This window comes from Aquarana catesbeiana, linkage group LG13, assembly GCF_042186555.1.
Source record: "Aquarana catesbeiana isolate 2022-GZ linkage group LG13, ASM4218655v1, whole genome shotgun sequence".
NCBI lineage: Eukaryota > Metazoa > Chordata > Amphibia > Anura > Ranidae > Aquarana > Aquarana catesbeiana.
The window spans coordinates 3736116-3763582 of NC_133336.1; the positions used below are offsets into that span (position 1 = coordinate 3736116).

The 27467-nt window shown below is 47.7% G+C and overlaps 1 protein-coding gene across 5 annotated transcripts in view; it reads left to right on the forward strand.

Annotated features, from left to right (window-relative positions):
• FERMT2 (FERM domain containing kindlin 2) overlaps positions 1-27467 on the forward strand; it is a 132734-nt gene that overhangs the window by 79593 nt on the left and 25674 nt on the right. For all 5 annotated transcript variants that reach the window (XM_073609677.1, XM_073609675.1, XM_073609676.1 and 2 more), the window contains 3 exons: positions 13991-14125; positions 15787-15836; positions 16973-17097. In XM_073609677.1, coding sequence (XP_073465778.1) covers positions 13991-14125; positions 15787-15836; positions 16973-17097 — 310 coding nt within the window. The remainder of the gene's footprint in view (positions 1-13990; positions 14126-15786; positions 15837-16972; positions 17098-27467) is intronic.

Here is a 27467-nt window from a genome sequence, read left to right on the forward strand (position 1 = left end):
TTTTTTCCATGAAAGTGGAATTATCCTTTTTAAAGATGTTTTTAAAATAGTTGACACGTCGATCTCAAAAGACCGAATCTGATGTTAAAGTGGAACTCCATCCAAAAGAGGGAGAATGTAGTAAAACGTGAACGTGATCTGCTGCGATTCTTTTCCGGTGGAGTTGGGCGAACGGTTCGACCTGAGCGACAGTTTGTCCCGGACATCGCCTGTTCGGCCAACACCAGGATTTGCGGGTGGGCTCGGCGGGATGTTCGCTTGCCGAACGCCCCACAATGCACTGCGTGCTGCACGGTGAATTCTACGCCTTGATTGGGAAAAGCTTCCCCCAATCAGGGCACAGTGGATAGCTGGTTGTTAAGGAGTGGGGGAGGAAGCCCGCCGCTGCGTCCTTAACAACGGGTGACTCGTTGTCTGTCAACGGGCTTTCCCACTGACAACTGAATTAGAAAAAAAAAACAAACACTGCCAGCAATAGAAAAAAGTAAAAAAAAAAAAAAAAAAAAAAAAAGGGGACAAGGTTCTTTGGGGTGGGCATGTGGCCTGTTATAGTTCAGGAGGAGGGGGGGGACACCCCCCCCAATTCCTGACCTGCGGCTGCATGTTTGGACCAGGGTTTGGTATGGATTTTGGGGGGGGATGGGGGATGCCAATTTTGTTTGTTTTTAAAATTTCATTTAAATGTGTGGTTTTTTTTTTTTTTGTTTTTTTTTTCCCCTTTAAAAATATCAGTTTTGCTGCAGCAGGTTCTATACATGGTACAGATGTGCCACTTTACAGGCAGACTAAGGGGGGACCCCCCAGGCACTATATTTAAAGGACTTTTACATTTTTATTGTTACACTTTAAGCATCAATAAAATCACTGCTCCTGTAAAAACAATCTCTTTTTTAAAAAAAAAAAAAAATTGTTTCCATTGGTACATGTCCCCCAGGGCAGTATCTGGACCCTCATACCACTTTTTATGGCCAATAACTTGCATTATGCCTTCAAAATGGGCAATTTTTATTTTAATTTTTTTTCAAATTCGGGGCCAACTTTTCCCATGTTTGAGAGTTGTGGCGCGAACCGAACTGGGGGGGGGGGGGGGGTGTTCAGCCCAACTCTATTTTTCTGTCAGTGATGTATCTCACCCCCCCCCCCCACCACCACACTGCACAGCCAGGAGGTGACACCACCATTCACTCTTGAAGCTTCTTGTGTCCCCGGCCTGCTCTGTAGACTGAGGGATATAAAGTCTCCCCACTTTGAAGTTCTTTCTCTCTCTCTCTTCTATAAACCCCCCCCCCCCAATCTAAAAACATATATTTTGGGGTTGTCAGCGGTGTGCAGAGGCGGATTGGCTTGCGGTGTGTTTGTGTACACGGGGTCACCTCCGTCCCGGTATTGTCCCCCCCCCCCCAATATGTGTGTGTACACGGGGTCACCTTCATCCCGGTATTGTCTCCCCCTCCCCCATACGTGTGTGTTTGTGTACACGGGGTCACCTCCATCCCGGTATGATCTCCCCCTCCCCCATACATGTATGTTTGTATACACGGGGTCACCTCCGTCCCGGTATGGTCTCCCCCTCCCCATACATGTATGTGTGTACACGGGGTCACCTCCGTCCCGGTATGGTCTCCCCCTCCCCATACATGTATGTGTGTACACGGGGTCACCTCCGTCCCGGTATGGTCTCCCCCTCCCCATACATGTATGTGTGTACACGGGGTCACCTCCGTCCCGGTATGGTCTCCCCCTCCCCCATACATGTATGTGTGTACACGGGGTCACCTCCGTCCCGGTATGGTCTCCCCCTCCCCCATACATGTATGTGTGTACACGGGGTCACCTCTGTCCCGGTATTGTCTCCCCCTCCCCCATACATGTGTGTTTGTATACACGGGGTCACCTCCGTCCCGGTATTGTCTCCCCCTCCCCCATACATGTATGTGTGTTTGTGTACACAGGGGGTCACTGAACTGTTCTTGGCAGGGAGGCGGACGCACATCCTTGGGACTCTGAGGTTTTGCTGATCTGTGCAGTTCAGAAATAAAACACAAAGCAGCCAAAACATCGCGATTTACAACCCAGAGATGGATTTTTTTTTTTTTTCAGTGAAGGGTGTTCATTGCACACGTTTTTTGATGCAATGTTTTATTATTATTAGTTTTTTGCTTCTATATGGTGCCAACAAAATCCTCAGCTTTTTACTGAGTGAATTGAGCCTTCCTCCGCCTTACCGTCCAATGTCCCAATCCTAGCCCTTTTATAGGGCCACAGGGGCCGCCATCCTATAGAGCCAGGAGAGGACCAGACCGACCTGAACGCTGGACTCCGGGCTCAAATGACTTTTTTTATTTAAATATATTCCACAGTAGCCGCTAATCATATAAATCCACGTTATGTGCTTGAAGGGTAACCTATGCACAGAGCAGGGGCTGAGGGAGGGGCCCAGCAGGCTCCACCTACCACAGGCTGTCTGCAGAAAAACTACAGGAGGGGGGCGGAGACTAGACCAGTCACCCTACACAAGGAGAGAGGTGTGGGAGGGGCCCAGAAGGCTCCACCCACTACAGAAAACTACAGGAGGGGGCAGAGATGGGACCAGTCCTCCTGCACAAGGAGAGAGATGTGGGAGGGGCCCAGAAGGCTCCACCCACTACAGAAAACTACAGGAGGGGGCGGAGATGAGACCAGTCCTCCTGCACGAGAGGTGTGGGAGGGGACCAGAAGGCTCCACCCACTACAGAAAACTACAGGAGGGGTGGAGACTAGACCAGATCTCCTGCACAAAGAGTAGAGCTGTGGGATGGACCCAGAAGGCTCCACCCATTACAGAATACTGCAGGTGGGGGCGGAGACCAGGTCAGCCCCCCTGCACAAGGAGAGAGTAGAGCTGTGGGAGGGGCCCAGAAGGCTCCACCCACTACAGAAAACTACAGGAGGGGGCAGAGATGGGACCAGTCCTCCTGCACAAGGAGAGAGATGTGGGAGGGGCCCAAAAGGCTCCACCCACTACAGAAAACTACAGGAGGGGGCGGAGATGAGACCAGTCCTCCTGCACGAGAGAGGTGTGGGAGGGGACCAGAAGGCTCCACCCACTACAGAAAACTACAGGAGGGGGCGGAGACTAGACCAGATCTCCTGCACAAAGAGAGTAGAGCTGTGGGATGGACCCAGAAGGCTCCACCCATTACAGAATACTGCAGGTGGGGGCGGAGACCAGGTCAGCCCCCCTGCACAAGGAGAGAGTAGAGCTGTGGGAGGGGCCCAGCAGGCTCCACCCACCACAGAAAACTACAGGGAGGGGTGGAGACAAGACCAGTCCCCCTGCACAAGGGGAGAGAGAGGTCTGGGAGGGACCCAGAAGGCTCCACCCACTACCAAACTACAGGAGGGGGCGGACACAAGACCAGTCCCCTGCACAAGGAAAGAGCAGAGCTGTGGGAGGGGCTCAGCAGACTCCACCCACACTCCCCCTGCACAAGGAGAGCGAGAGCAGCAGTGAGTGGCGGCTGGTGCTCAATATTTGGGGGGGAAGTCAAGGGGATCAACAATGTTTCTCTCTCTATATCCCGTCTGATCAATGTTAATAAACAATGTTACTTTGCATCTCTCCATCCCCCGTCTGATCAATGTTTATAAACAATGTTGCAAAATGATTTCTTAAAAATTGATTTTATTTTTTTTTTATTTTTTTATTTTTTGTCAATACTGCTTTGCATCGTTTGATATTATAATTAATGAAGATCTGCTTGTTTGCGTACGCAGATCAAAGCCTGTTGGGCCACCTTTAGCTAGGAATGGCTTTATCCATACGTAGAGATTTCAGGTTTATATTTATCATTTGGAGTGCTTACCTCGCAGTTTAGGTGTTTTACATTCCGGGAGAATTTACAAGCTCCATGCAGATGGCATTCATGATGGGAAGCGGACTTGAGGTGCCAGCAGTACAAGATCTTTGAGGCACGGCCCTGCCCATTGACACAAACACCCCCATTAGTCATTGCTGTCAGCAGATGCCTCAATCCCGGTCACCCCCCTCCCCCCACATTTCTGGTTTGATTGGCGGCTCCACGTTGGCTCTGTGACCTCATACAGCCACAAGGGAGCAAACAGGAAGTCGGGAAAACCAGGACATTCATTTATGGTGAAATTTTAAAGACCCAAAATGGTTCCAGATGTGGGAGTAGAGCGAGTTGTGTGTTCTCCAGGCTGGGGGTGGGGGTGGGGGGTCACATGGGGACAGCCAGATCTCCACAGTGTATCTACCACAACCTGTTATGATGAGCACTTACTGCATGGAATTTAAAGGGCCAATACATGGAAACGGCAGCCTGTTTGTTGAGTCAGGGGTATGGATATAATGAGACGAGTACTGAATAAGGCATTAGCTGGGTTTGGTGTGAAGTTCTCAGTGGTGGTGGTACCCCGACACACCGCTCACTCACCAATAATGTCCTCAGAGGGAATATGTGGTCTACCGTTATTTGCTGCTCACATGACCACTGGAAGGAGTGAACCCTGGAAGCTGTATGGAGAGCAGAGGACAGGTCACCGGTATGGTCTGTGGTCTCCCTATGGTCTGTGGTCGCTCATCATTTTGCCATGCTTTGTTCTGCACGGTTTCGGTCTGGAGGTGACCATCTTGGTAGAGGCAGGGCTTTGCTTCCTCATGTCGCCCCAATGACTTGTGGGGTAATGATAAAGATGGAAGAAGCATAGAGATCCTTGTACTGCAGGTCCTCAGGAAGAACCGTGAAGTAGCACAATAGGGACATCCCCAAATCTCACTTCATATCTCCTAAGACTAGAAGTCGGGCAGCAGTGCCGTAGATCTCACGCTGTAGATATACATCAATGAGGCTGCAGAACAGGCGTGCCTAGGCACCCTCGCATACCAGGAAGTCCACTGCTAACTTTTAGGGGGATTTCAGACAAAAGGTACAATTTTCTGGGTACTATTTAGGCACATTTAACATTTCTAAATATTTACTATAACATAGCAAATGTTCACATTCAAACAAAATCTCCTGCGCTTGACAGTGGTGCAATATCTATGGAAGAAGCTAGGAAGTCCTATGGGTCCCAGTACATGCACAGGCCTTGCTGCCCTCCAAGGGTCAGGGGATGCCCATTGAAAACACTGTTAAAGAATGGAGAGAGGGCGCACCGACCTTGCGCATTACCCAAGTAATATTTATTCACCTCCGTAACATCTCTAAAATTCGCCCCTTTTTACCTAATGAAACCACCAAGCTCCTCATTCACTCCCTTGTTATCTCTCACCTTGACTATTGCATCTCCCTTCTCATTGGCCTGCCTCTCCATAGGCTCCTCCCCTCTTCAGTCTATCATGAATGCTGCTGCCAGACTTATCCACCTTATCAACCGCTCAGTGTCTGCCAACCCTCTCCTCCAATCCCTACACTGGTCTCCATTCAGTGTCTGCCAACCCTCTCCTCCAGTCCCTACACTGACCTCCATTCAATGTCCTCCACTCCTCTCCTCCAATCCCTACACTGGTCTCCATTCAATGTCCTCCACTCCTCTCCTCCAATCCCTACACTGGTCTCCATTCAGTGTCTGCCAACCCTCTCCTCCAGTCCCTGCACTGACCTCCATTCAATGTCCTCCACCCCTCTCCTCCAATCCCTACATTGGTCTCCATTCAGTGTCCGCCAACCCTCTCCTCCAATCCCTACATTGGTCTCCATTCAGTGTCTGCCAACCCTCTCCTCCAGTCCCTGCACTGACCTCCATTCAATGTCCTCCACCCCTCTCCTCCAATCCCTACATTGGTCTCCATTCAGTGTCCGCCAACCCTCTCCTCCAATCCCTACATTGGTCTCCATTCAGTGTCTGCCAACCCTCTCCTCCAGTCCCTGCACTGACCTCCATTCAATGTCCTCCACCCCTCTCCTCCAATCCCTACATTGGTCTCCATTCAGTGTCCGCCAACCCTCTCCTCCAATCCCTACATTGGTCTCCATTCAGTGTCTGCCAACCCTCTCCTCCAGTCCCTGCACTGACCTCCATTCAATGTCCTCCACCCCTCTCCTCCAATCCCTACATTGGTCTCCATTCAGTGTCTGCCAACCCTCTCCTCCAATCCCTACATTGGTCTCCATTCAGTGTCTGCCACCCCTCTCCTCCAATCCCTACACTGACTTTCATTCAGTGTCTGCCAACCCTCTCCTCCAGTCCCTACACTGACCTCCATTCAATGTCCTCCACCCCTCTCCTCCAATCCCTACACTGCTCTCCATTCAATGTCCTCCAACCATCTCCTCCAATCCCTACACTGACCTCCATTCAATGTCCTCCACCCCTCTCCTCCAATCCCTAAACTGGTCTCCATTCAGTGTCTGCCAACCCTCTCCTCCAATCCCTTCATTGGTCTCCATTCAGTGTCTGCCAACCTCTCCTCCAATCCCTACACTGGTCTCCATTCAGTGTCTGCCAACCCTCTCCTCCAATCCCTACACTGGTCTCCATTCAGTGTCTGCCAACCCTCTCCTCCAATCCCTACACTGGTCTCCATTCAGTGTCCGCCAACCCTCTCCTCCAATCCCTACACTGGTCTCCATTCAGTGTCTGCCAACCCTCTCCTCCAATCCCTACACTGGTCTCCATTCAGTGTCTGCCAACCCTCTCCTCCAATCCCTACACTGGTCTCCATTCAGTGTCTGCCAACCCTCTCCTCCAATCCCTACACTGGTCTCCATTCAGTGTCTGCCAACCCTCTCCTCCAATCCCTACACTGGTCTCCATTCAGTGTCTGCCACCCCTCTCCTCCAATCCCTACACTGGCTCCCATTCAGTGTCTGCCAACCCTCTCCTCCAATCCCTACATTGGTCTCCATTCAGTGTCTGCCACCCCTCTCCTCCAATCCCTACACTGACCTCCATCCAATGTCCTCCACCCCTCTCCTCCAATCCCTACACTGGTCTCCATTCAGTGTCCGCCAACCCTCTCCTACAATCCCTACACTGACTCCCAATCACCCAGCGAATTACATTCAAATTACTAGCCACAACATACGAAGCCATTCACAACTCTGCCCCAAGCTACATCACCAATCTTGTCTCCAAATATCACCCAAATTGTCCTCTCTGCTCTTCTCAAGACCTCCTACTCTCAAGCTCCCTCGTCTCCTCCTCTCATGCTCGTCTCCAGGATTTCTCCAGAGCCTCTCCCATCCACTGGAACTCGCTACCTCCACCTGTCTGGCTATCCCCTACTCTTGCTACCTTCAGGCGATCCCTGAAAACTCATCTCTTCAGGAAAGCCGATCACGTCTCCAACTAATCTCCTACCACTTCCACCAGCTCATCCCCCACAGTTACAACCTTTTGTACCACCTGCCCCACCCTATTAGATTGTAAGCTCTTCTGAGCAGGGCCTTCTTGATCCTCTTGTATTTTATTGTATTATAACTGGGTTGTCTCCGTTTTATATTGTAAAGCGCTGCGTAAACTGTTGGCGCCATATAAATCCTGTTTAATAATAATAATTAAAATCAAAAAGAAACATACTCAGACAAGTGGATTATAAAAGTGCATCAGAGTCCACAATGGACAAAAAGCAACCAGGTCACCAGGACTGTGTGCAATACGCCGGAGGACCTTCCAGATGGCTGACGCGTTTTGAGGGGGGATCCCCCTCTTCCTCAGAGCCAATCTGTGATACTGCATTGTCACATTAATATAGCAAATAGGTCACATGACATTTTCCGAAGACCCACCGCATAAGTGGGTGGAGATGGGAGTGGTCAGAAACCAAGCCACATCCTTTGTGCGTGATGACACATGGATACAAGACAACAGTGAAAATACCAATTGTGTCGGTCATAATAAAATTTTCAGACATATCATAAAAACATGGAATCAAATACCTAAATGAATTAAGCAACAGTAACTGAAAATCCGCAGTTACTGTTGCCTAATTCATTTAGGTATTTGATTCCATGTTTTTATGATGTCTGAACATTTTATTATGACCGACACAATTGGTATTTTCACTGTCGTCTTGTATCCATGTGTCATCACGCACAAAGGATGTGGCTTGGTTTCTGACCACTCCCATCTCCACCCACTTATGCGGTGGGTCTTAGCAACATGTCATGTGACAATGCAGTATCACAGATTGGCTCTGAGGAAGAGGGGGATCCCCCCTTGAAACGCGTCAGCCATCTGCAAAGTCCTCCAGCGTGTTGCACACAGTCCTGGTGACCTGGTTGCTTTTTGTCCATTGTGGACTCTGATGCGCTTTTATAATCCACTTGTCTGTGAGTATGTTTCCTTCTTTTTGATTTGAATAAATATTACTTGGGTAATGCGCAAGGTCGGTGCGCCCTCTCTCCATTCTTTTATTGAGTTCAGTTCCAATTAAAGGTGTAGTGTAGCTTCTGCAAAAAATGTAATACATGCACCCATATTAACCAAAAAAAATGTGCGTTTTTTTTATTAAATATTTGTATTGGAGCTTGCAGAGCATTGCAACTGCACTATGTGTCATGGGTGCAATGCACAGGCTCCTCCCCTTGCCCCAAGTTTTTACAGAGGAATGGACCTTCTGTTATGGTTGATGTAAAACATGGATTACAAGCGTGGTGACGTCACTGCACTCATGCTGGAACGACCTTCAGGGTTGATTTCCTCAAGGCAAATAGACTGTGCACTCTGCAAGCGCAGTTGCTCCAGAGCTTAGTAAATGAGGTAAAGCTTCGCTTTGCCAAGAATACCCAATCACATGTAAGGAGAAAAAAATTTAAAAAAAAAAATTTTTTCTTGCACGTGATTGGATGATAAAAGCCAGCAGAGCTCCTCTTCATTTACTAAGCTCTGGAGCAACTGCACTTTGCAAACTCAATTTGCCTTTAGTAAATCAACCCCTATGAGTCCTTGTGCTGCTGTTGCAGATTGGACTTGTGGTCTTATCGTTCACAAATCCAGGTGAATGGATGGCACAGCTTTGTGGGAGGAGCCACACACAGAGCCATGCAAAACTCAAACCGGATGCTGCAGGGAGAACCATCCTGTGATTTGGGTAAATAGGTTGAGTGGGGGGCGTTGAGGATGCAACCAGGTTTCCTTAAGTATGGTCCCATTGGTGATCAGTGGGAAGAATGTTCCTTACATTGGTGATCAGTGGGAAGAATGTTCCTTACATTGGTGATCAGTGAGAAGAATGTTCCTTACATTGGTGATCAGTGAGAAGAATGTTCCTTACATTGGTGATCAGTGAGAAGAATGTTCCTTACATTGGTGATCAGTGAGAAGAATGTTCCTTATATTGGTGATCAGTGAGAAGAATGTTCCTTACATTGGTGATCAGTGAGAAGAATGTTCCTTACATTGGTGATCAGTGAGAAGAATGTTCCTTACATTGGTGATCAGTGAGAAGAATGTTCCTTACATTGGTGATCAGTGAGAAGAATGTTCCTTACATTGGTGATCAGTGAGAAGAATGTTCCTTACATTGGTGATCAGTGAAAAGAATGTTCCTTACATTGGTGATCAGTGAGAAGAATGTTCCTTACATTGGTGATCAGTGAGAAGAATGTCCCTTACATTGGTGATCAGTGAGAAGAATGTCCCTTACATTGGTGATCAGTGAGAAGAATGTTCCTTACATTGGTGATCAGTGAGAAGAATGTTCCTTACATTGGTGATCAGTGAGAAGAATGTCCCTTACATTGGTGATCAGTGAGAAGAATGTTCCTTACATTGGTGATCAGTGAGAAGAATGTTCCTTACATTGGTGATCAGTGAGAAGAATGTTCCTTACATTGGTGATCAGTGAGAAGAATGTTCCTTACATTGGTGATCAGTGAGAAGAATGTCCCTTACATTGGTGATCAGTGAGAAGAATGTCCCTTACATTGGTGATCAGTGAGAAGAATGTCCCTTACATTGGGGGGTCAGTGGTTACAGAGGTGAAATAACTAATTGTTTAAGGAACCCTTGGCAACTTTTGGAGAAACCCTCAGGATTCATGGAACCTTGTCCCTGGTTGGGAAGTCCTGGCTTAAAGTATTACATAAACCAATCCCTAAAATTTCTGGAGTTGCACTTTAATTTTTGGTAATGTGTTCTACAAACTGAGATCCATGACCCCCCCTCGTGTGCCGTAACCGGATCATGCTCAAATGTTTATTCTCGGTTAATCCTTCTGACCGATTTCTGTTTATCTGCCAGAAATACAAATCGTAAAATCAGAGGTCTGGAAGGAAGATTTCTGCGGCTCGGACATCTGATCTGCCGGTTGCATTTCCTGTTGTAGTTTTTTTGTAGCGGTGAAATGCGATCTGTTTTCCCGGCACAGCTGCTAGAACAGTCAGGGAGCTCCGGCTATTAATAAATGGGATGGGCATGTGGAGTAGATTTCCTTCTCCACGTCTCTCAATCGGCATTCTGTGAAATTAGCGGCACACCATGGATGTCCTCGTAGGATGCGTTCATGTCCTGTCCCTCTGACGCATGGCGTGCGTGGATTGGGTGACTAATGGAAGGAGCTGGGCTGGGTCTAGCATGTCCTTCTATATGGTGATTCAGACTGGGAACGAGAGGGGGGGGGGCGGCTCGTATGTCAGAATGGACTCCTCGTGTCACAGTGTCTGGGAATGTAAACTGGCTACACGCTGCAATGCTATAGTACCCGCTGTACGGCCGCCATACTGCTGAATCACCGCATTCTAATACACATCTCCGTGTGTGAAACCCGAGAGCCCCAAACTGAGCCGGCTCTGCCGGATGTCCAATGTGGTTTTGGAAAATGATGTTCTCTGCATTTTAGCTTTTCAGTCTGACCTCCAGGCAGATATAAAACATGCAAATGAAACGAGCGGTGTGAGCACCGAATGTATCTTGGTATCAGCCTCCTGCAGTCTCTATACAGCAGAACTCAGACTGGGGGGGGTGGAGAAGCAGCACAAGGAGCCAGTCAGTAGTGCAGCAGTGCTCATGTGCCAACAAGGAGCACGCTGATAGAAGGAAAGAGCAGAGCAAGGAACAGGTTAACTCATTCAGAATATTTTATTATAACTCATCGGTCTGCTGCTTCTCCTTTTACTGTCCATTTGCAGGCTGGGGGTGTGAACAAGACCTGTAAATGTTACCCAACTACAGAAGAGAAAAATCAGGTCTGTGTGCTGTGTAACTCAAGACTGGATAGACAAGTGCCATTGGTGATCAGTGAGAAGAATGTCCCTTACATTGGTGATCAGTGAGAAGAATGTTCCTTACATTGGTGATCAGTGAGAAGAATGTTCCTTACATTGGTGATCAGTGAGAAGAATGTTCCTTACATTGGTGATCAGTGAGAAGAATGTTCCTTACATTGGTGATCAGTGAGAAGAATGTTCCTTACATTGGTGATCAGTGAGAAGAATGTTCCTTACATTGGTGATCAGTGAGAAGAATGTTCCTTACATTGGTGATCAGTGAGAAGAATGTTCCTTACATTGGTGATCAGTGAGAAGAATGTCCCTTACATTGGTGATCAGTGAGAAGAATGTTCCTTACATTGGTGATCAGTGAGAAGAATGTTCCTTACATTGGTGATCAGTGGGAAGAATGTCCCTTACATTGGTGATCAGTGAGAAGAATGTTCCTTACATTGGTGATCAGTGAGAAGAATGTTCCTTACATTGGTGATCAGTGAGAAGAATGTCCTTACATTGGTGATCAGTGAGAAGAATGTTCTTTACATTGGTGATCAGTGAGAAGAATGTTCTTTACATTGGTGATCAGTGAGAAGAATGTTCCTTACATTGGTGATCAGTGAGAAGAATGTTCCTTACATTGGTGATCAGTGAGAAGAATGCTCCTTACATTGGTGATCAGTGAGAAGAATGTTCCTTACATTGGTGATCAGTGGGAAGAATGTTCCTTACATTGGTGATCAGTGGGAAGAATGTTCCTTACATTGGTGATCAGTGAGAAGAATGTTCCTTACATTGGTGATCAGTGAGAAGAATGTTCTTTACATTGGTGATCAGTGAGAAGAATGTTCCTTACATTGGTGATCAGTGAGAAGAATGCTCCTTACATTGGTGATCAGTGAGAAGATCGTTCCTTACATTGGTGATCAGTGGGAAGAATGTCCCTTCCATTGGCGGTCAGTGGGAAGATTCTCCCCCCACCGTCCTTACGGATGGCTAAAAAAGATCATTGGTGTCAGAAGTTACTCACCTGAGGGGCAGTAATTGCTTATTGCTCAAGAAACTTCCAGCAATCTCTGTAGGAACCCTGACTAAGAAATGCACTTTTAGGGCCTATAGCCAAGTGCTGCATTTCATCTCCATTACATCCAGCTAGAAGAAGCTAAATTGCATCTTCTGGAAGAGAGGCTATACTGTACAATGGGGTTAGGGTTAAAAAATGTGTGTTTTTTTTTGTTTTTTTTTGATACAGCAGCCAATGGGGTGGGGGTGTTGGCTGCGGTGGTCAATAGAGATCTTGATGTAGAGTAGTGGGTACTCAAGTGAACCTCCAGGTGACCCTGACTCATATCTTGGCCTCGTATGTTCAAAGCTTACATTCTTCCCCGGTTCCCCACAGGATCCTCTTCTTCCAATATATCCGAAACTGGCTAGAGATAAACTTTAATATTGGCCATGTTGGCAGGTGCAAAGTGTGCATTCCTAGTGACCATCTCTTCTTGAGGATCTTTAGGCATGTCTCTAATTCAGGATTAAAAAATAGTTTGTGGATTGTCCAATATCCTGTCTGGTGGGAGGCCAGCAAAACATCTGTTAGTGCTTTTCTTCTGGAAGCGGGAGAGCTGCAAACACAACATAAAGCGATGGTGTTATTGAGCTGTTGTGTAGGTTGGATGAGAAGAGGGAAGGGTTTACAATCCTGAGTACACAGCAAAACTCAATGAGATCAAAGTCAACTGTTGGCCTTGATCCAGAGCTGCAAATGTTCTCTTCTACTGGTCAGCTACAAAGTTTTGATTCTTTTGATAACCGTGGAGTTACAAAGAATATTTGATGTTCTAAAATGACTAACCGCAGCAAGAGTATAAATATGTACATTAGAGTCTAGACAAATGTCAGGAGTGACTTAAAGTAAATTTTTCATGGTGGATTCAATTTTGTGGACATTTGCTGCAAACAGGTTTCCTGGCACTTCATGTGTGTTGGCTCCTAGAATTACGTGATTTAAACTCTTCATAGTGGCCTTCTGCAGCTGTAGCCTAGGCTCTTTAAAGTTGATGTGTTGAGCCTTTAGGAGATGGTCTTCTGCTCGCCCTGCTGTAAGTTGATGATCTCTGATCTGCTGGGAACTTCCTGTTAGCAAGTCTGGCCGTTCACCTCTGACCTCTCATTAATACTCACAGATGTGCCCCATCTGGATGTTTTGGGCTGTTTGCACCATTCTCTATAAATTCCAAAGACCATAGTGTGAGAACATCCAAAGAAGTCCACCTGCAATCACCATGCCTGGCTCAAAAAGTTTTATATCATGGTGGAAGTTGCATGGATTTGGCTTTCTCACCACTAACATTCACCCAGCTGGACCCCCTTACTATGTCTGTGTGTGCTCAGTCACATAATTTATTGGGTGGCCATTTGTGTAAACATGCAGATGTATTCGATCACTAGGCCCATGACTAGAATGTAAAAATGACTCTGCTTCCTAAGAGGTAGGCAGGTGCGGGAAGTCAAGTGGTTAGAGTGCATCTCATGCTGAGATTTATAGATCAAACACAGAACGTATCCCAATATCCTGTCATTTAGTACTACAATACGGTACGGCTTGCTTGTGAGCGCCTCCTAGAGCACAGACAATACAGAGTAGGCCAGTTCTAAAGCTGCTGATAATATTGGACGGTTCTCTGGTATGCATTTTTTTTTTTTTTTATAGAGCTCTTTTAAAAGTCAACAACTTGTACATTTAAAAATGTGTTTTTGGCATCTCTTGTATTGTTATGTTATGATCTAAACTCCCCCATGGTGAATGCTCCATAACTGTGTTTCTTGCTTGTTTTTAGTACCATATAAACAAACTCTCCATGATGGCTTCAGAGATCCATTACAACAACAGCGATAAGGAAGTCGATGAGGTTGACGCAGCGCTGTCCGACCTGGAGATCACTCTGGAAGGAGGAAAGACTTCCACCATCTTGGTAAGCGGTTCGTCTACATTTTGACCTCCTGTATGTGTGGACCTAAGTGACAGAAAGGTCTTCACCCCAGTGAGCGAATTCTAAGTGAATTTGTGAATTGGGGCCGCCTGAGCTCACGAGATGCTTGCAGAACAATGAGTGAGGGGATGCTACACCAGAATATGGTCGTATCATGGGCACCAACACTAGTCAGCTTACGTAGGCTATGGATCTCCTTGTTCTTACATTCACGTGCCTGGCCATGAAGGTTTCCAGACTCTCGTAGAGGGGGACCATTGGTGGGGGGTGAGTGGCAGTGTGTCCTTCTCTCCCGACCAGGCTCTTCCCTCTACTCCATTTCTTTCTACCCATTTTTATTTGCTTTTTTTCTCCCCCCCCCCATTTCCTTTTTCTTTCTATGGTCAAGCTATTACTGACCGAGGCTGAGGTTACCTATTTCTGATCTCTCTATTTGTGAGCCACTTTTCCCTTAGTTTCTTCCTGCCCCCTCACTCTTGTTTCAAGACTTTCGCTCAACACACTTTTTTTTTTTTTCATGGTTATGAACTGTTTTTGACTTTCTCGATTGGCTTTTGAAATCCTGGCCCTAGAGATAAAGCGCCCATCCCTGTTGAGGTCTTTGAAAACCACTGGGCTTCACATGCTTTCATTATGAGAAGTGATGTTTGGAAATGGATGTTACTGATGATTGTGGTTTCTGCACCTATGTATACTTTCAGGCCTTGGCCAAGTATCCACACCCTTTTAGTGAGCGAGGGGATGTTTGCAATGCCGGGACACACCAAAATCCTCACCCAATGCTACCAGCCACCTTGCACTGCTAACTTCTTGCAGTTCAGATCCGACTTGATGATGACAGCCAATTCTGACGCCTACATCAGGAAATCCGTTCCCTTGGGGGCTATGAACCCAATTACGCAGCATGCAAAGTATGTGAATAGTCAAGAATTTTACCCTAGCTGCTGGGGAAAGCTCTAATCCTGTCTGCACCCCATTGGGGAAATTTCCCTTCACGGACTGTCTTTTGAAACCCGACAGGAAGTCTCTCCAAAGTGAGGGGAAAATCCCCTCTTAGGCCGACGATAGACAGAGTAAATTGCTTTCCTGCAACTACGGATTGCAGGAAAGAAATTAGCTGGATTCCATTATCAACACGGAGTCTGTTGTCGGGGGAATTCCTTCTGAGGAGCCATTATGTTCTCCCTGTGGGGGTGCGGTGGAAGCCACCCCCACTGGGAACACACAGTGATTACTGCTAGCGGCTATAATAATTGCATGTAAAATCCGCCAGGCTGGTTGTACCCAAGTTGTTTGAGCGATCAACTTGGGTACATGCAGCCTGACCATACACGGTTCCTGCTGAACCAGCCGAGATTCAAACGGTCTATGGCCGGCTTAAGTTGTTACCAGAACAGGTGTCCCCATTGGAAGATTTCCCTTCATCCCATGTCCCATTGACTGTAAAATTTTGGCTTGGGTGAAAATTTGCAGAACAGGCAGCGAGTAAGTATTTTTGTGACCTGTTCATTTCTTTGCAAAGACCCAGCAGAGACGATTACTGTGCATGGCATGCGGCATTCTACTGATACGTAATAATTCTTCTTTGTCTGAACAATCCATCATCTCTTCCCATGTATAACAGTAGGTTGTCTTCTATACAGGGTGACATCACCTCCATACCGGAACTCACAGACAACCTAAAAATATTTAAGTAAGTACAAATATCTCCTGTGTCACCTCCCTGCTTTATAAGTTCTCATATACGGTGCTCAGAAATGCAAGGACTTGAATTCACGTTGTTCTGCTTCACCCCATAAATTGGTATCAGCTTTGGTGGGGTGAGGGGGTCTTTGTAATTAATGAGGGAATCCTATTTTAGTATTTAAACTGTCTCTGCACAGCTTCTTTAACTCGCCTTTTTACCATTTTAGAAGCCCTTCTAGATAGTTTATGGGTCTTGAGGAACCCCTACTAATACATATGTTCATGCAGGGGTGTAAATAAGGGAAAAATAAGGTACACCTTTCCGCAAAGTATCCATGGCTCTGCAGCTAGCACTGTCTGCAGTGGCAAAACTTTATTTTTTATTTTTTTAATTCTGTCTGTGTTGTGGAGATTTTCCTTCACTTCCTGTCCTGAAGACGCCACAAAAAGGAGGGAAACCCCTTCAGTTTGTCACCAAAAAAGTGTGTCCCCATTGGGTGATTTCCCCCTCACCACCTGTTCCGATGATACGGCTTTTCCCATCATGGTGGTCACCGAGAGATGTATTATATGTTCTGAATTTCCCCAGCGTGGACACAGACCCTAATCACAATCTGTAGAAAGCATTAACTCCTCCACACCAAAGATTATAGAGTCTGGAAAAGGTTTTTTTAATGAAATAAAAGGTAGAAAATGAGAGCTGACTTCTTTGGGGGGACTCAACCACCCATCACCTGCTATCAGGGATTATATAGGATGTAACCTATGGACTCGAAACGTGTAGGATGGCTACCAATGATTTCGTTAAAATTTTCTGGCCTTTATGATCCTTGGTCGGGTGCTGCTCCTGCTCTCTACAAATGTCACTGGACCCCCCCCCCCCCCCCTCTGGTAGGGTTTATGGAGCATCCTCCCAAAAGTGAGTAAGATTAATCAATAAATGGCCCATTTACAACATTGCATGTCAAAAATGAAGATCCTATACATGTATAGATATAAAAGCCTTACATATGGGGGGGGGGGGTATCGGTATCCCTTCCCCAATCCGGCTAAAACTTAGAGGCAAAAAATGTGTCTATATATACTTTATAAAGTAAAGGGGGTGATGGGGACATTTCTTGTAACGTGTGTTCTGTATCGCAGACCGAAGAAGCTGACACTGAAGGGCTACAAGCAGTACTGGTGCACATTTAAAGACACGTCAATATCTTGTTACAAGAGTAAAGAAGAAGCCAATGGGATGCCGGCTCACCAGATGAACCTGAGGGGTAAGACAGGCCCTCTTCATGGGGGTTATAGTTGGTTGGTTGTCCCATTCTGAAGCTTCAGATCATCCTGTGTATGGACATGTACACGTCTAATGAAATCCTCTCCATGCAGTCTAATGGGTTACCCCACCCGAAACTGTCATTTCCGTTTTTGGTAGATTCTGGAAAGAGCAATATCCTCACAGTGTTTTATATGTGGGGTAGCCGGGAGTGAAAATTTTGGTGCTGGAGGTCCCAAATCTCTACACAATCCCCAATCTACAAGGGAGTCTCGCTCTTCTTGCTGGATTTTCAGTGTGTTTTACATCGTGCAGAGTGCAAGAAGAGATGTGGAAGGTAACCTTTTGGTGGCCAGAGAAGTGAGACTCCATTTTTGGTGTGAATAGATTTAAGAGCAATACCCTGCAGCTTGAGATCCAAAAATATGATGTCACAGTGAGTGGGATCGCCCATGAGGTGCTGCCTGTCATCGAAAATTTCACTTTTTGGGTGGAATTGAATCGTTTTAGGGCCTATTTACATTTTTGCAGTGCTTTAAAAAGAAACTCCACCCTTACTATCAAAAATAAAAAAATTCAATCTTAAAATGAGTCCCTGTATAAAAGTAAAAAAAAAAAAAAACATACATGCTCGTTAATGGAGTCCAGGGTTGTCTTGCTTGTAGAGAAAGTTCTCCCTACAATGCTCCTCTCCGGCACCCATCACCTTGAATTCATTGCTGGTGCATCTGCAGACACACTGCGGGGATCTGTGCCAGGTTTATGGGACTTGGGAGAATCCTGCAGTGTGTTTGCGAGGGACATAGAAATCCCAGGAGGCAGTTCAAAGGACCATGCACATGCACAGAAATGCGGCAAAGGATCCTAGAATGACCCACAGCGTTCCATGGCATGCACAGGGTCCAGGTACTTCATTCTCACCGATGCCAAAATGACAGACCTAAACTTCAGTCACCGGTTGGGCATATCGGTGTGTGGTGGGCTGTGATCTATGGTGACCGGTTGAGTGTATCGGTGTGTGGTGGGCTGTGCTGTGATCTGCGGTGGCCGGTTGGATGTATCGTGGGCTGTGCTGTGATCTGCGGTGGCCGGTTGGATGTATCGGTGTGTGGTGGGCGGTGCTGTGATCCATGGTGGCCGGTTGGATGTATCGGTGTGTGGTGGGCGGTGCTGTGATCTATGGAGGCTGGTTGGATGTAAAGGTGTGTGGTGGGCGGTGCTGTGATCTGTGGTGGCTGATTGGGTGTATCGGTGTGTGGTGGGCTGTGATGTGATATGATCTATGGTGACTGGTTGGATGTATCGGTGTGTGGTGGGCTGTGCTGTGATCTATGGTGGCTGGTTGGATGTATCGGTGTGTGGTGGGCTGTGCTGTGATCTATGGTGGCTGGTTGGATGTTTTGGTGTGTGGTGGGCTGTGCTGTGATCTATGGTGGCTGGTTGGATGTATCGGTGTGTGGTGGGCTGTGCTGTGATCTATGGTGGCTGGTTGGATGTATCGGTGTGTGGTGGGCTGTGCTGTGATCTATGGTGGCTGCTTGGATGTATCGGTGTGTGGTGGTCTGTGCTGTGATCTATGCTGGCTGGTTGGATGTATCGGTGTGTGGTGGGCTGTGCTGTGATCTATGGTGGCTGGTTGGATATATCGGTGTGTGGTGGGCGGTGCTGTGATCTATGGTGGCTGCTTGGATGTATCGGTGTGTGGTGGTCTGTGCTGTGATCTATGCTGGCTGGTTGGATGTATCGGTGTGTGGTGAGCTGTGCAGTGATCTTTGGAGGCTGGTTGGATATATCGGTGTGTGTGTGTGGTGGGCTGTGCTGTGATCTATGGTGGCTGGTTGGGTGTATTGGTATGTGGTGGGCTGTGATGTGATCTATGGTGGCTGGTTGGATGTATCGGTGTGTGGTGATCTGTGCTGTGCTGTGATCTATGGTGGCTGGTTGGATGTATCGGTGTGTGGTGAGCTGTGCAGTGATCTTTGGAGGCTGGTTGGATATATCGGTGTGTGGTGGGCGGTGCTGTGATCTATGGTGGCTGGTTGGATATATCGGTGTGTGGTGGACTGTGATGTTATCTATGGTGGCTGGTTGGATGTATCGGTGTGTGGTGAGCTGTGCAGTGATCTTTGGAGGCTGGTTGGATATATCTGTGTGTGTGTGTGTGTGTGTGGTGGACTGTGATGTTATCTATGGTGGCTGGTTGGATGTATTGGTGTGTGGTGGGCGGTGCTGTGATCTATGGTGGCTGGTTGGATATATCGGTGTGTGGTGGGCGGTGCTGTGATCTGCGGTGGCTGGTTGGATGTATCGGTGTGTGGTGGGCTGTGATGTTATCTATGGTGGCTGGTTGGATATATCGGTTTGTGGTGAGCTGTGCTGTGATCTATGGTGGCTGGTTGGATGTATCGGTGTGTGGTGGTCTGTGCTGTGATCTATGCTGGCTGGTTGGATGTATCGGTGTGTGGTGGGCGGTGCTGTGATCTATGGTGGCTGGTTGGATATATCGGTGTGTGGTGGGCGGTGCTGTGATCTATGGTGGCTGGTTGGATATATCGGTGTGTGGTGGGCGGTGCTGTGATCTATGGTGGCTGGTTGGATGTATCGGTTTGTGGTAGGCTGTGATCTATGGTGGCTGGTTGGATGTATCGGTGTGTGGTGAGCTGTGCTGTGATCTATGGTGGCTGGTTGGATGTATCGGTGTGTGGTGGGCTGTGTAGTGATCTATGGTGGCTGGTTGGATGTATCGCTGTGTGGTGGGCGGTGCTGTGATCTGCGGTGGCTGGTTGGATGTATCGGTGTGTGGTGGGCTGTGCTGTAATCTGCGGTGGCCGGCTGGATGTATTGGTGTGTGGTGGGTTGTGATCTATGGTGGCTGGTTGGATGTATGTGTGTGTGGTGGGCTGTGCTGTGATCTATGGTGGCTGGTTGGATGTATCGACGTGTGGTGGGCGGTGCTGTGATCTATGGTGGCTGGTTGGATGTATCGGTGTGTGGTGGTCTGTGCTGTGATCTATGCTGGCTGGTTGGATGTATCGGTGTGTGGTGGGTGGTGCTGTGATCTATGGAGGCTGGTTGGATGTATCGGTGTGTAGTGGGCTGTGATCTATGGTGGCTGGTTGGATGTATCGGTGTGTGGTGGACTGTGATCTATGGTGGCTGGTTGGATATATCGGTGTGTGGTGGGCGGTGCTGTGATCTATGGTGGCTGGTTGGATGTATCGGTGTGTGGTGGGCTGTGCTGTGGTCTATGGTGGCTAGTTGGCTATATCGGTGTGTGGTGGGCGGTGCTGTGATCTATGGTGGCCGGTTGGATGTATCGGTGTGTGGTGGTCTGTGCTGTGATCTATGCTGGCTGGTTGGATGTATCGGTGTGTGGTGGGTGGTGCTGTGATCTATGGTGGCCGGTTGGATGTATCGGTGTGTGGTGGTCTGTGCTGTGATCTATGCTGGCTGGTTGGATGTATCGGTGTGTGGTGGGCGGTGCTGTGATCTATGGTGGCCGGTTGGATGTATCGGTGTGTGGTGGTCTGTGCTGTGATCTATGCTGGCTGGTTGGATGTATCGGTGTGTGGTGGGTGGTGCTGTGATCTATGGAGGCTGGTTGGATGTATCGGTGTGTAGTGGGCTGTGATCTATGGTGGCTGGTTGGATGTATCGGTGTGTGGTGGACTGTGATCTATGGTGGCTGGTTGGATATATTGGCGTGTGGTGGGCGGTGCTGTGATCTATGGTGGCTGGTTGGATGTATCGGTGTGTGGTGGGCGGTGCTGTGATCTATGGTGGCTGGTTGGATATATCGGTGTGTGGTGGGCTGTGCTTTGATCTGCGGTGGCCGGTTGGGTGTATCGGTGTGTGGTGGGCTGTGTAGTGATCTATGGTGGCTGGTTGGATAGATCGGTGTGTGGTGAGCTGTGCTGTGATCTATGGTGGCTGGTTGGATATATCGGTGTGTGGTGGGCTGTGTAGTGATCTATGGTGGCTGGTTGGATGTATCGGTGTGTGGTGGGCTGTGTAGTGATCTGTGGTGGCTGGTTGGATGTATCGGTGTGTGGTGGGCTGTGTAGTGATCTGTGGTGGCTGGTTGGATATATCGGTGTGTGTGGTGGACTGTGCTGTGATCTATGGTGGCTGGTTGGATATATCGGTGTGTGTGGTGGGCTGTGCTGTGATCTATGGAGGTTGGTTGGATATATCGGTGTGTGTGGTGGGCTGTGCTGTGATCTATGGTGGCTGGTTGGATGTATCGGCATGTGGTGGGCTGTGCTGTGATCTATGGTGGCTGGTTGGATGTTTTGGCGTGTGGTGGACGGTGCTGTGATCTATGGTGGCTGGTTGGATATATCGGTGTGTGGTGGGCTGTGCTGTGATCTATGGAAGCTGGTTGGATGTATCGGTTTGTGGTAGGCTGTGATCTATGGTGGCTGGTTGGATGTATCGGTGTGTGGTGAGCTGTGCTGTGATCTATGGTGGCTGGTTGGATGTATCGGTGTGTGGTGGGCTGTGTAGTGATCTATGGTGGCTGGTTGGATGTATCGCTGTGCTGTGATCTATGGTGGCTGGTTGGATGTATCGGTGTGTGGTGGGCTGTGCTGTGATCTGCGGTGGCGGGTTGGATGTATCAGTGTTTGGTGGGCTGTGTAGTGATCTGTGGTGGCCGGTTGCAGTCAGTGTGTAGGTGACAGGTTCTCATTTTGTGATACGTGATCCATCTGTTGGCCGGGGTTCAGTGGCGGTGGTGGTGGCTCCAGGCATCTGTTTAGCGGTGCAGTAAACACGCTGGATGCCAGGTGATGAGATCAGAGCACAGTCATGGCAGATGGAGCCAGAAATGCCTTTTTGGGAAGACTGACCTGCTCTGCGGATGAAAAAATGCCTAAACGCTGGAGTCATTCGAACGTATGTTCACCGTGAGACGGGATCTTATTAATTTCAGATATTTATAGAACAAATATTTATAGAACACCGAAGGTACATTCAAATTTAGTCCTGGGACTCAGAAGCTTAAAATCTAATGTCCCTTCCTCACATACTAGGGCCAATTTAGACAGGAGCCCCTTGCCCTCCCAGCATGTGTTTGGAGTGTAGGAGGACTCGTACAAGCACTGGGAGAACATGCAAACTCCTTGCAGATGGTGTCCTGACCAGAATTGGAACCAAAGGTGGGCAGGACTTTCATGCAGAGCGGGTGAAGGGTGCCACGTGAAGAGCAGCGCTATCTTCCCCACACGCATGCTCCAGATCAGTGTCTGGCAACCAGCAGCCCATAGCTTCATGTCTGCTCTGAGCTACTGTTATCGCCTCATTCACCCAACACTCACACCCCAGCCACCCGCAGCCAACACAAAAAGCACACCAAGTGTGTGCAACCACCTATAACCGCTGTTTTTGGCCACGCATAAATTGTTACTTTTTACTTTCAAAAAAGTAAAAAATTGATTTGCATTTTAGTGAGTGAAATAAGTATTTGATCCCTTTGCAAAACATGACTTAGTAGTTGGTGGAGAAACCCTTGTTGGCGATCAGAGGTCAGACGTTTCTTGTAGTTGGCCACCAGGTTGCACACATCTCAGGAGGGATTTTGTCCTCTTTGCAGATCCTCTCCAAGCCCTTAAGGTTTCCAGGCTGACGTTTGGTAGCTCGAACCTTCAGCTCCCTCCACATATTTTCTATGGGATTAAGGTCTGGAGACTGGCTAGGCCATTCCAGGACATTAATGTGCTTCTTCTTGAGCAACTCCTTTGTTGCCTTGGCCGTGTGTTTTGGGTCATGCTGGAAGACCCGTCCATGACCCATATTTAGTGTCCTGGCTGAGGGAAGGAGGTTCTCACCCAATATTTGATGGTACATGGCCCGTCCATCGTCCCTTTGATGCGGTAAAGTTGTCCTGTCCCCTTAGTAGAAAAACGCCCCCAAAGCATAATGTTTCTCCCTCCATGTATGACGGTGGGGGGGGGGTGTTCTTGGGGTCATAGGACCTCCATGTATGACGGTGGGGGATGGTGTTCTTGGGGTCATAGGACCTCCATGTATGACGGTGGGGGGGGGTGTTCTTGGGGTCATAGGACCTCCATGTATGACGGTGGGGGATGGTGTTCTTGGGGTCATAGGACCTCCATGTATGACGGTGGGGGATGGTGTTCTTGGGGGTCATAGGACCTCCATGTATGACGGTGGGGGGTGGTGTTCTTGGGGTCATAGGACCTCCATGTATGACGGTGGGGGATGGTGTTCTTGGGGGTCATAGAACCTCCATGTATGATGGTGGGGGATGGTGTTTTTGGGGTCATAGGCAGCATTCCTCTTCCTCCTCCAAACACTGTGAGTTGAGTTGATACCAAAGATCTCGATTTTGGTCTCATCTGACCAGAACACTTTCCCCCAGTTCTCCTCTGAATCATTCAGATGTTCATTAGTAATCTTCAGACGGACCTGTACATGTGATTTCCTGAGCAGGAGGACCTTGCGGGGGCTGCAGGATTTCAGTCCTTCACGGTGTAGTGTGTTACCGATTGTTTTCTTGGTGACTATGGTCCCAGCTGAGATCATTGACAAGATTCTCCCGTGTAGTTCTGGGCTGATTCCTCACCGTTCTCATGACCATTAAAACTCCTCGAGGTGAGACCTTGTATGGAGCCCCAGACCGAGGGAGATCGACAGTTATTTTGTGTTTCCTCCATTTGTGAATAATCTCAACTGTTGTCACCCTCTCATCAAGCTGCTTGGCGATGGTCTTGTAGTCCATTCCAGCCTTGTGTAGATCTACAATCTTGTCCCCGACATCCTTGGACAGCTCTTTGGTCTTGGCCATGGTGGAGATATTGGAATCTGATTGATCACTTCTGTGGACAGGTGTCCTTTATACAGGGAACAAGCTGAGATTAGGAGCACTCCCTTTAAGCGAATGCTCCTAATCTCAGCTTGTTACCTGTATAGAAGACACCTGGGAGCCAGAAATCTTGCTGATTGATCGGGGATCAAATACTTTATTTCACTCCATTAAAATACAAAATTAATTTATAACTTTTTTGAAATGTGTATTCCTGGATGTTTTTGTTCTGTCTCTCACTGTTATAATAAACGGACCATTAAAATTATAGACCGATCGTTTCTTTGTCACTAAATCAGCAGCCGATCAAATACTTTTTTTCCCTCAGTGTACATAGTCGGTAAGGTTGAATAAACACAATATTCCATCCAGTTCAGCCTGTGTAGATGTACGTGTGTCAGTGTCTATAATTTGTGTCCCATATCCCTGTATGTTGTGGTTTTTTTTTATGATGCACGTCTGAAGGCCCCATACACACTATTAGATTTTCTGCAGATTTTTGTCTTCAAATTTACTAAAACCCAGGGATTTTTTTTCAGCAGCAACTTGGGGGAACGCCGTTCCGGCACCTCCAGAACTGAATGGCAAAGGGTGCTGGAGAGTCTATTGATGCTGGCTGTTGAGGAATCTATTGTTGCTGGAGGGGATCTATTTTTAGGAAGGCAGGAGGTCTACCGTTGCTGGGGAGGACTTCTGTTGCTCGTGGGGGGGTTCTGTTGTTGGTGGGTGTGGGTCTTCTGTTGCAGGAGGGGTCAATCATTGCTGGGAGGAATCTACTGTTGCTGGGGGATCTTTGTAGCTGGCTGCTGGGGAATCTATTGTTGCTGGATGGAATCTTTTTTTTTTTTTTTTTTTTTTTGTGGGGGGGGGGGGGGTCTATTGTTGCTGATGAGGGGTCTATTGTTGCTGGGTGTGGGTCTTATGTTGCAGGAGGGGCCAATCATTGCTGGGAGGAATCTACTGTTGAGGGAGAGGTCTTTGTAGCTGGCTGCTGGGGAATCTATTGTTACTGGATGGAATTTTTTTTTGCAGGGGGGTCTATTGTTGCTATTGGGGGATCTATTGTTGCTATTGGGGGATCTATTGTTGCTGGGAGTGGGTCTTCTGTTGCAGGGGGTCAATCGTTGCTGGGTGGTATCTACTGTTGAGGGAGGGGTCTATTGTTGCTGGCTGCTGAAGGGTCAGTTGATGCTGGCTGTTGGGTATGCATTGTTGGTGGAGGGGATCTATTGTCGCTGGGCTGTCTATTGTTGTTAGATCTATTTTTTTTACTGCCTTTCTTGTTATTAACAAACACCATATAAAATACTTGGTTCTGTATTCTCTTAAAGGGGCAGTAGTGGGAGGTGGGTAGGGGGTGGAGTCAAGGGGTGACTCGGAAGGGGAGGGGTTTCCTGCACCTTCTCTCTGGGGGAAAAAAAGCCCAAAACCATGTAGTGTGAAGGGCCGGCCTTATTGCATACAAATTGAAACTCTTAAGGTTTGACCTCATATATATTATATGGTTTTGGTAAATCTGAAGACAAAAATGTACAGAAAATCTAAATAGTCTGTATGGGGGCTTTAGAGTCTTTAAAAAAAAATCAATACTCCCTGCTGACCACCACCAATTGTGGAGGAGAGCTCCACATCCTTATTGCCCTGACCGTGAAAAACCCCCCTACACAGCTTAAGGTTAAACCGCTTCTCCTCCGATCTCATTGTGTGGCCCCCGTGTCCTCTTAGACTGAATAATTTTTTGGGGGGGGGTTCCTATGCATAGTGCACACTTCATGTAGACCATAGAGCGCTGCATCCAGGGGACGGAGGAGAGGCACAGGGTGGCCAGCTCATTCTATGTCATGTATTTGCCGGGGGGGGGGGGGGGGGGGGGGGACGGGTAAAGTTCTGCAGGGGGCTGGACAAGCCCGGACCGGTACGGATGGTGATAAATCTGGCAGACTGTTATTTCAGTGTGTGTGGCCATCTCTAGATGCAGCGATGGTCAGCATCGTCTTCAGAAAAGAAAACATTCCACGACACGAGCGTCTCGGTGAAAACCGCGATGGTGGGAAGTGTCAGCAGTTTCTCGTCCCGCTGCCCACACGTTCGGGGAAAATGGTGTACAAGTCGTAACCTAGGAAAAAAAAAAATTCCGGGAGAAGGCGGTGTAAAGAAAAAAAAAAATGTTTTGGTTTAATGTAAACCTCCCACGTTTTTACATTTCTCATATGTTCACAAATTTGGAGAGACTTTATAGTGCATGTTGGGGTGGAGGGTATATGCGGTACATTTCTATAGTACATGGGCATTTCCACATCCTTTGTCTCTCTGATAAGGCCGTAAATACAGAACAGAATACTTGTTGATCCTGCCAGAAATCCATTGAGCTCCTCATTTCCTGTAGTGCGCTGACAACGCCGCACTGAAGTTCTGAGCCGGGTTGTCAGCCCCTGCCCAGTTTTCTCCTGATCGATCGGAGGACTCCTCCCACTTTTTATATTATGGGGATGAGTTTTAAAGTAGAGAAGGGTTCATTGAGGCCCCTTACACACTTGTGCGCCTTGTCCTGCGACTTGGGACTGCAAAGTCGCACCACAAGTCGTACCCCCCCCCCCCCCCATGATTTCCAATGGGTTACCGTTCATATCTGTGCGTTTTTCTTCTTCAAGTCGCAGTGATTTCAAACTTTTTGATGCGACTTGGGGCCCACAGACCTCAAGATTACACAGGCATTGCTTCAAGTCGCAGCAAAATCGGGCGACTTTCAAGACACATGAGTGTGAAAGGAGCCCAAGACGGGACTGACAACCCTGCATGGGATTTCGGAGCAGCAGAGGCAGCGTTGTCGGCTCGCTACAGAAGTCCTCCTTAGATGGACGTAAAAAACTCGATAGAAATAAAACTTTTTCACAGAAGGGAGTTTAATAAGGCTCGTGGCCACTCATTAAAATGAGAAGAAAAGAGGTTTAACCTTAAACTACGTAGAGGGTTCTTTACTGTAAGAGCGGCAAGGATGTGGAATTCCCTTCCACAGGCGGTGGTCTCAGCGGGGAACATCGATCGTTTCAAGAAACTATTAGATAAGCACCTGAATGACCACAACATACAGGGATATGTAATGTAATACTGACACATAATCACACACATAGGTTGGACTTGATGGACTTGTGTCTTTTTTCAACCTCACCTACTATGTAACTATGTAACTGTGTATGTAGAGGTTTCAAACCGCCTCCGCTCTATCCAAAGTAAGAAAAAAAAATTGGCCTGGGGTATATACTTTACTTTAAGTGGGCAAGACCAAAAGTGATGCAGAGAAGTTAAAATGGACCTTCACCCTACTGTACATGTGCCACGCCTCCTCCTCCTCCCCCTCCCCCTCTCATCAGCAGGAACCAGCTGAGATTCAAACCATGTTTGGGCAGGCTGGTTGTAACCAACCTGATCAATCGAATGATCGACTTGGGTGCGACCAGCCTGCTGGATTTTTTCACATGATTATTACGAGTGGCTGTTGTAGCCATTTGCAAAAATCACTGTGTTCTCCCAACAGGGATGGATCC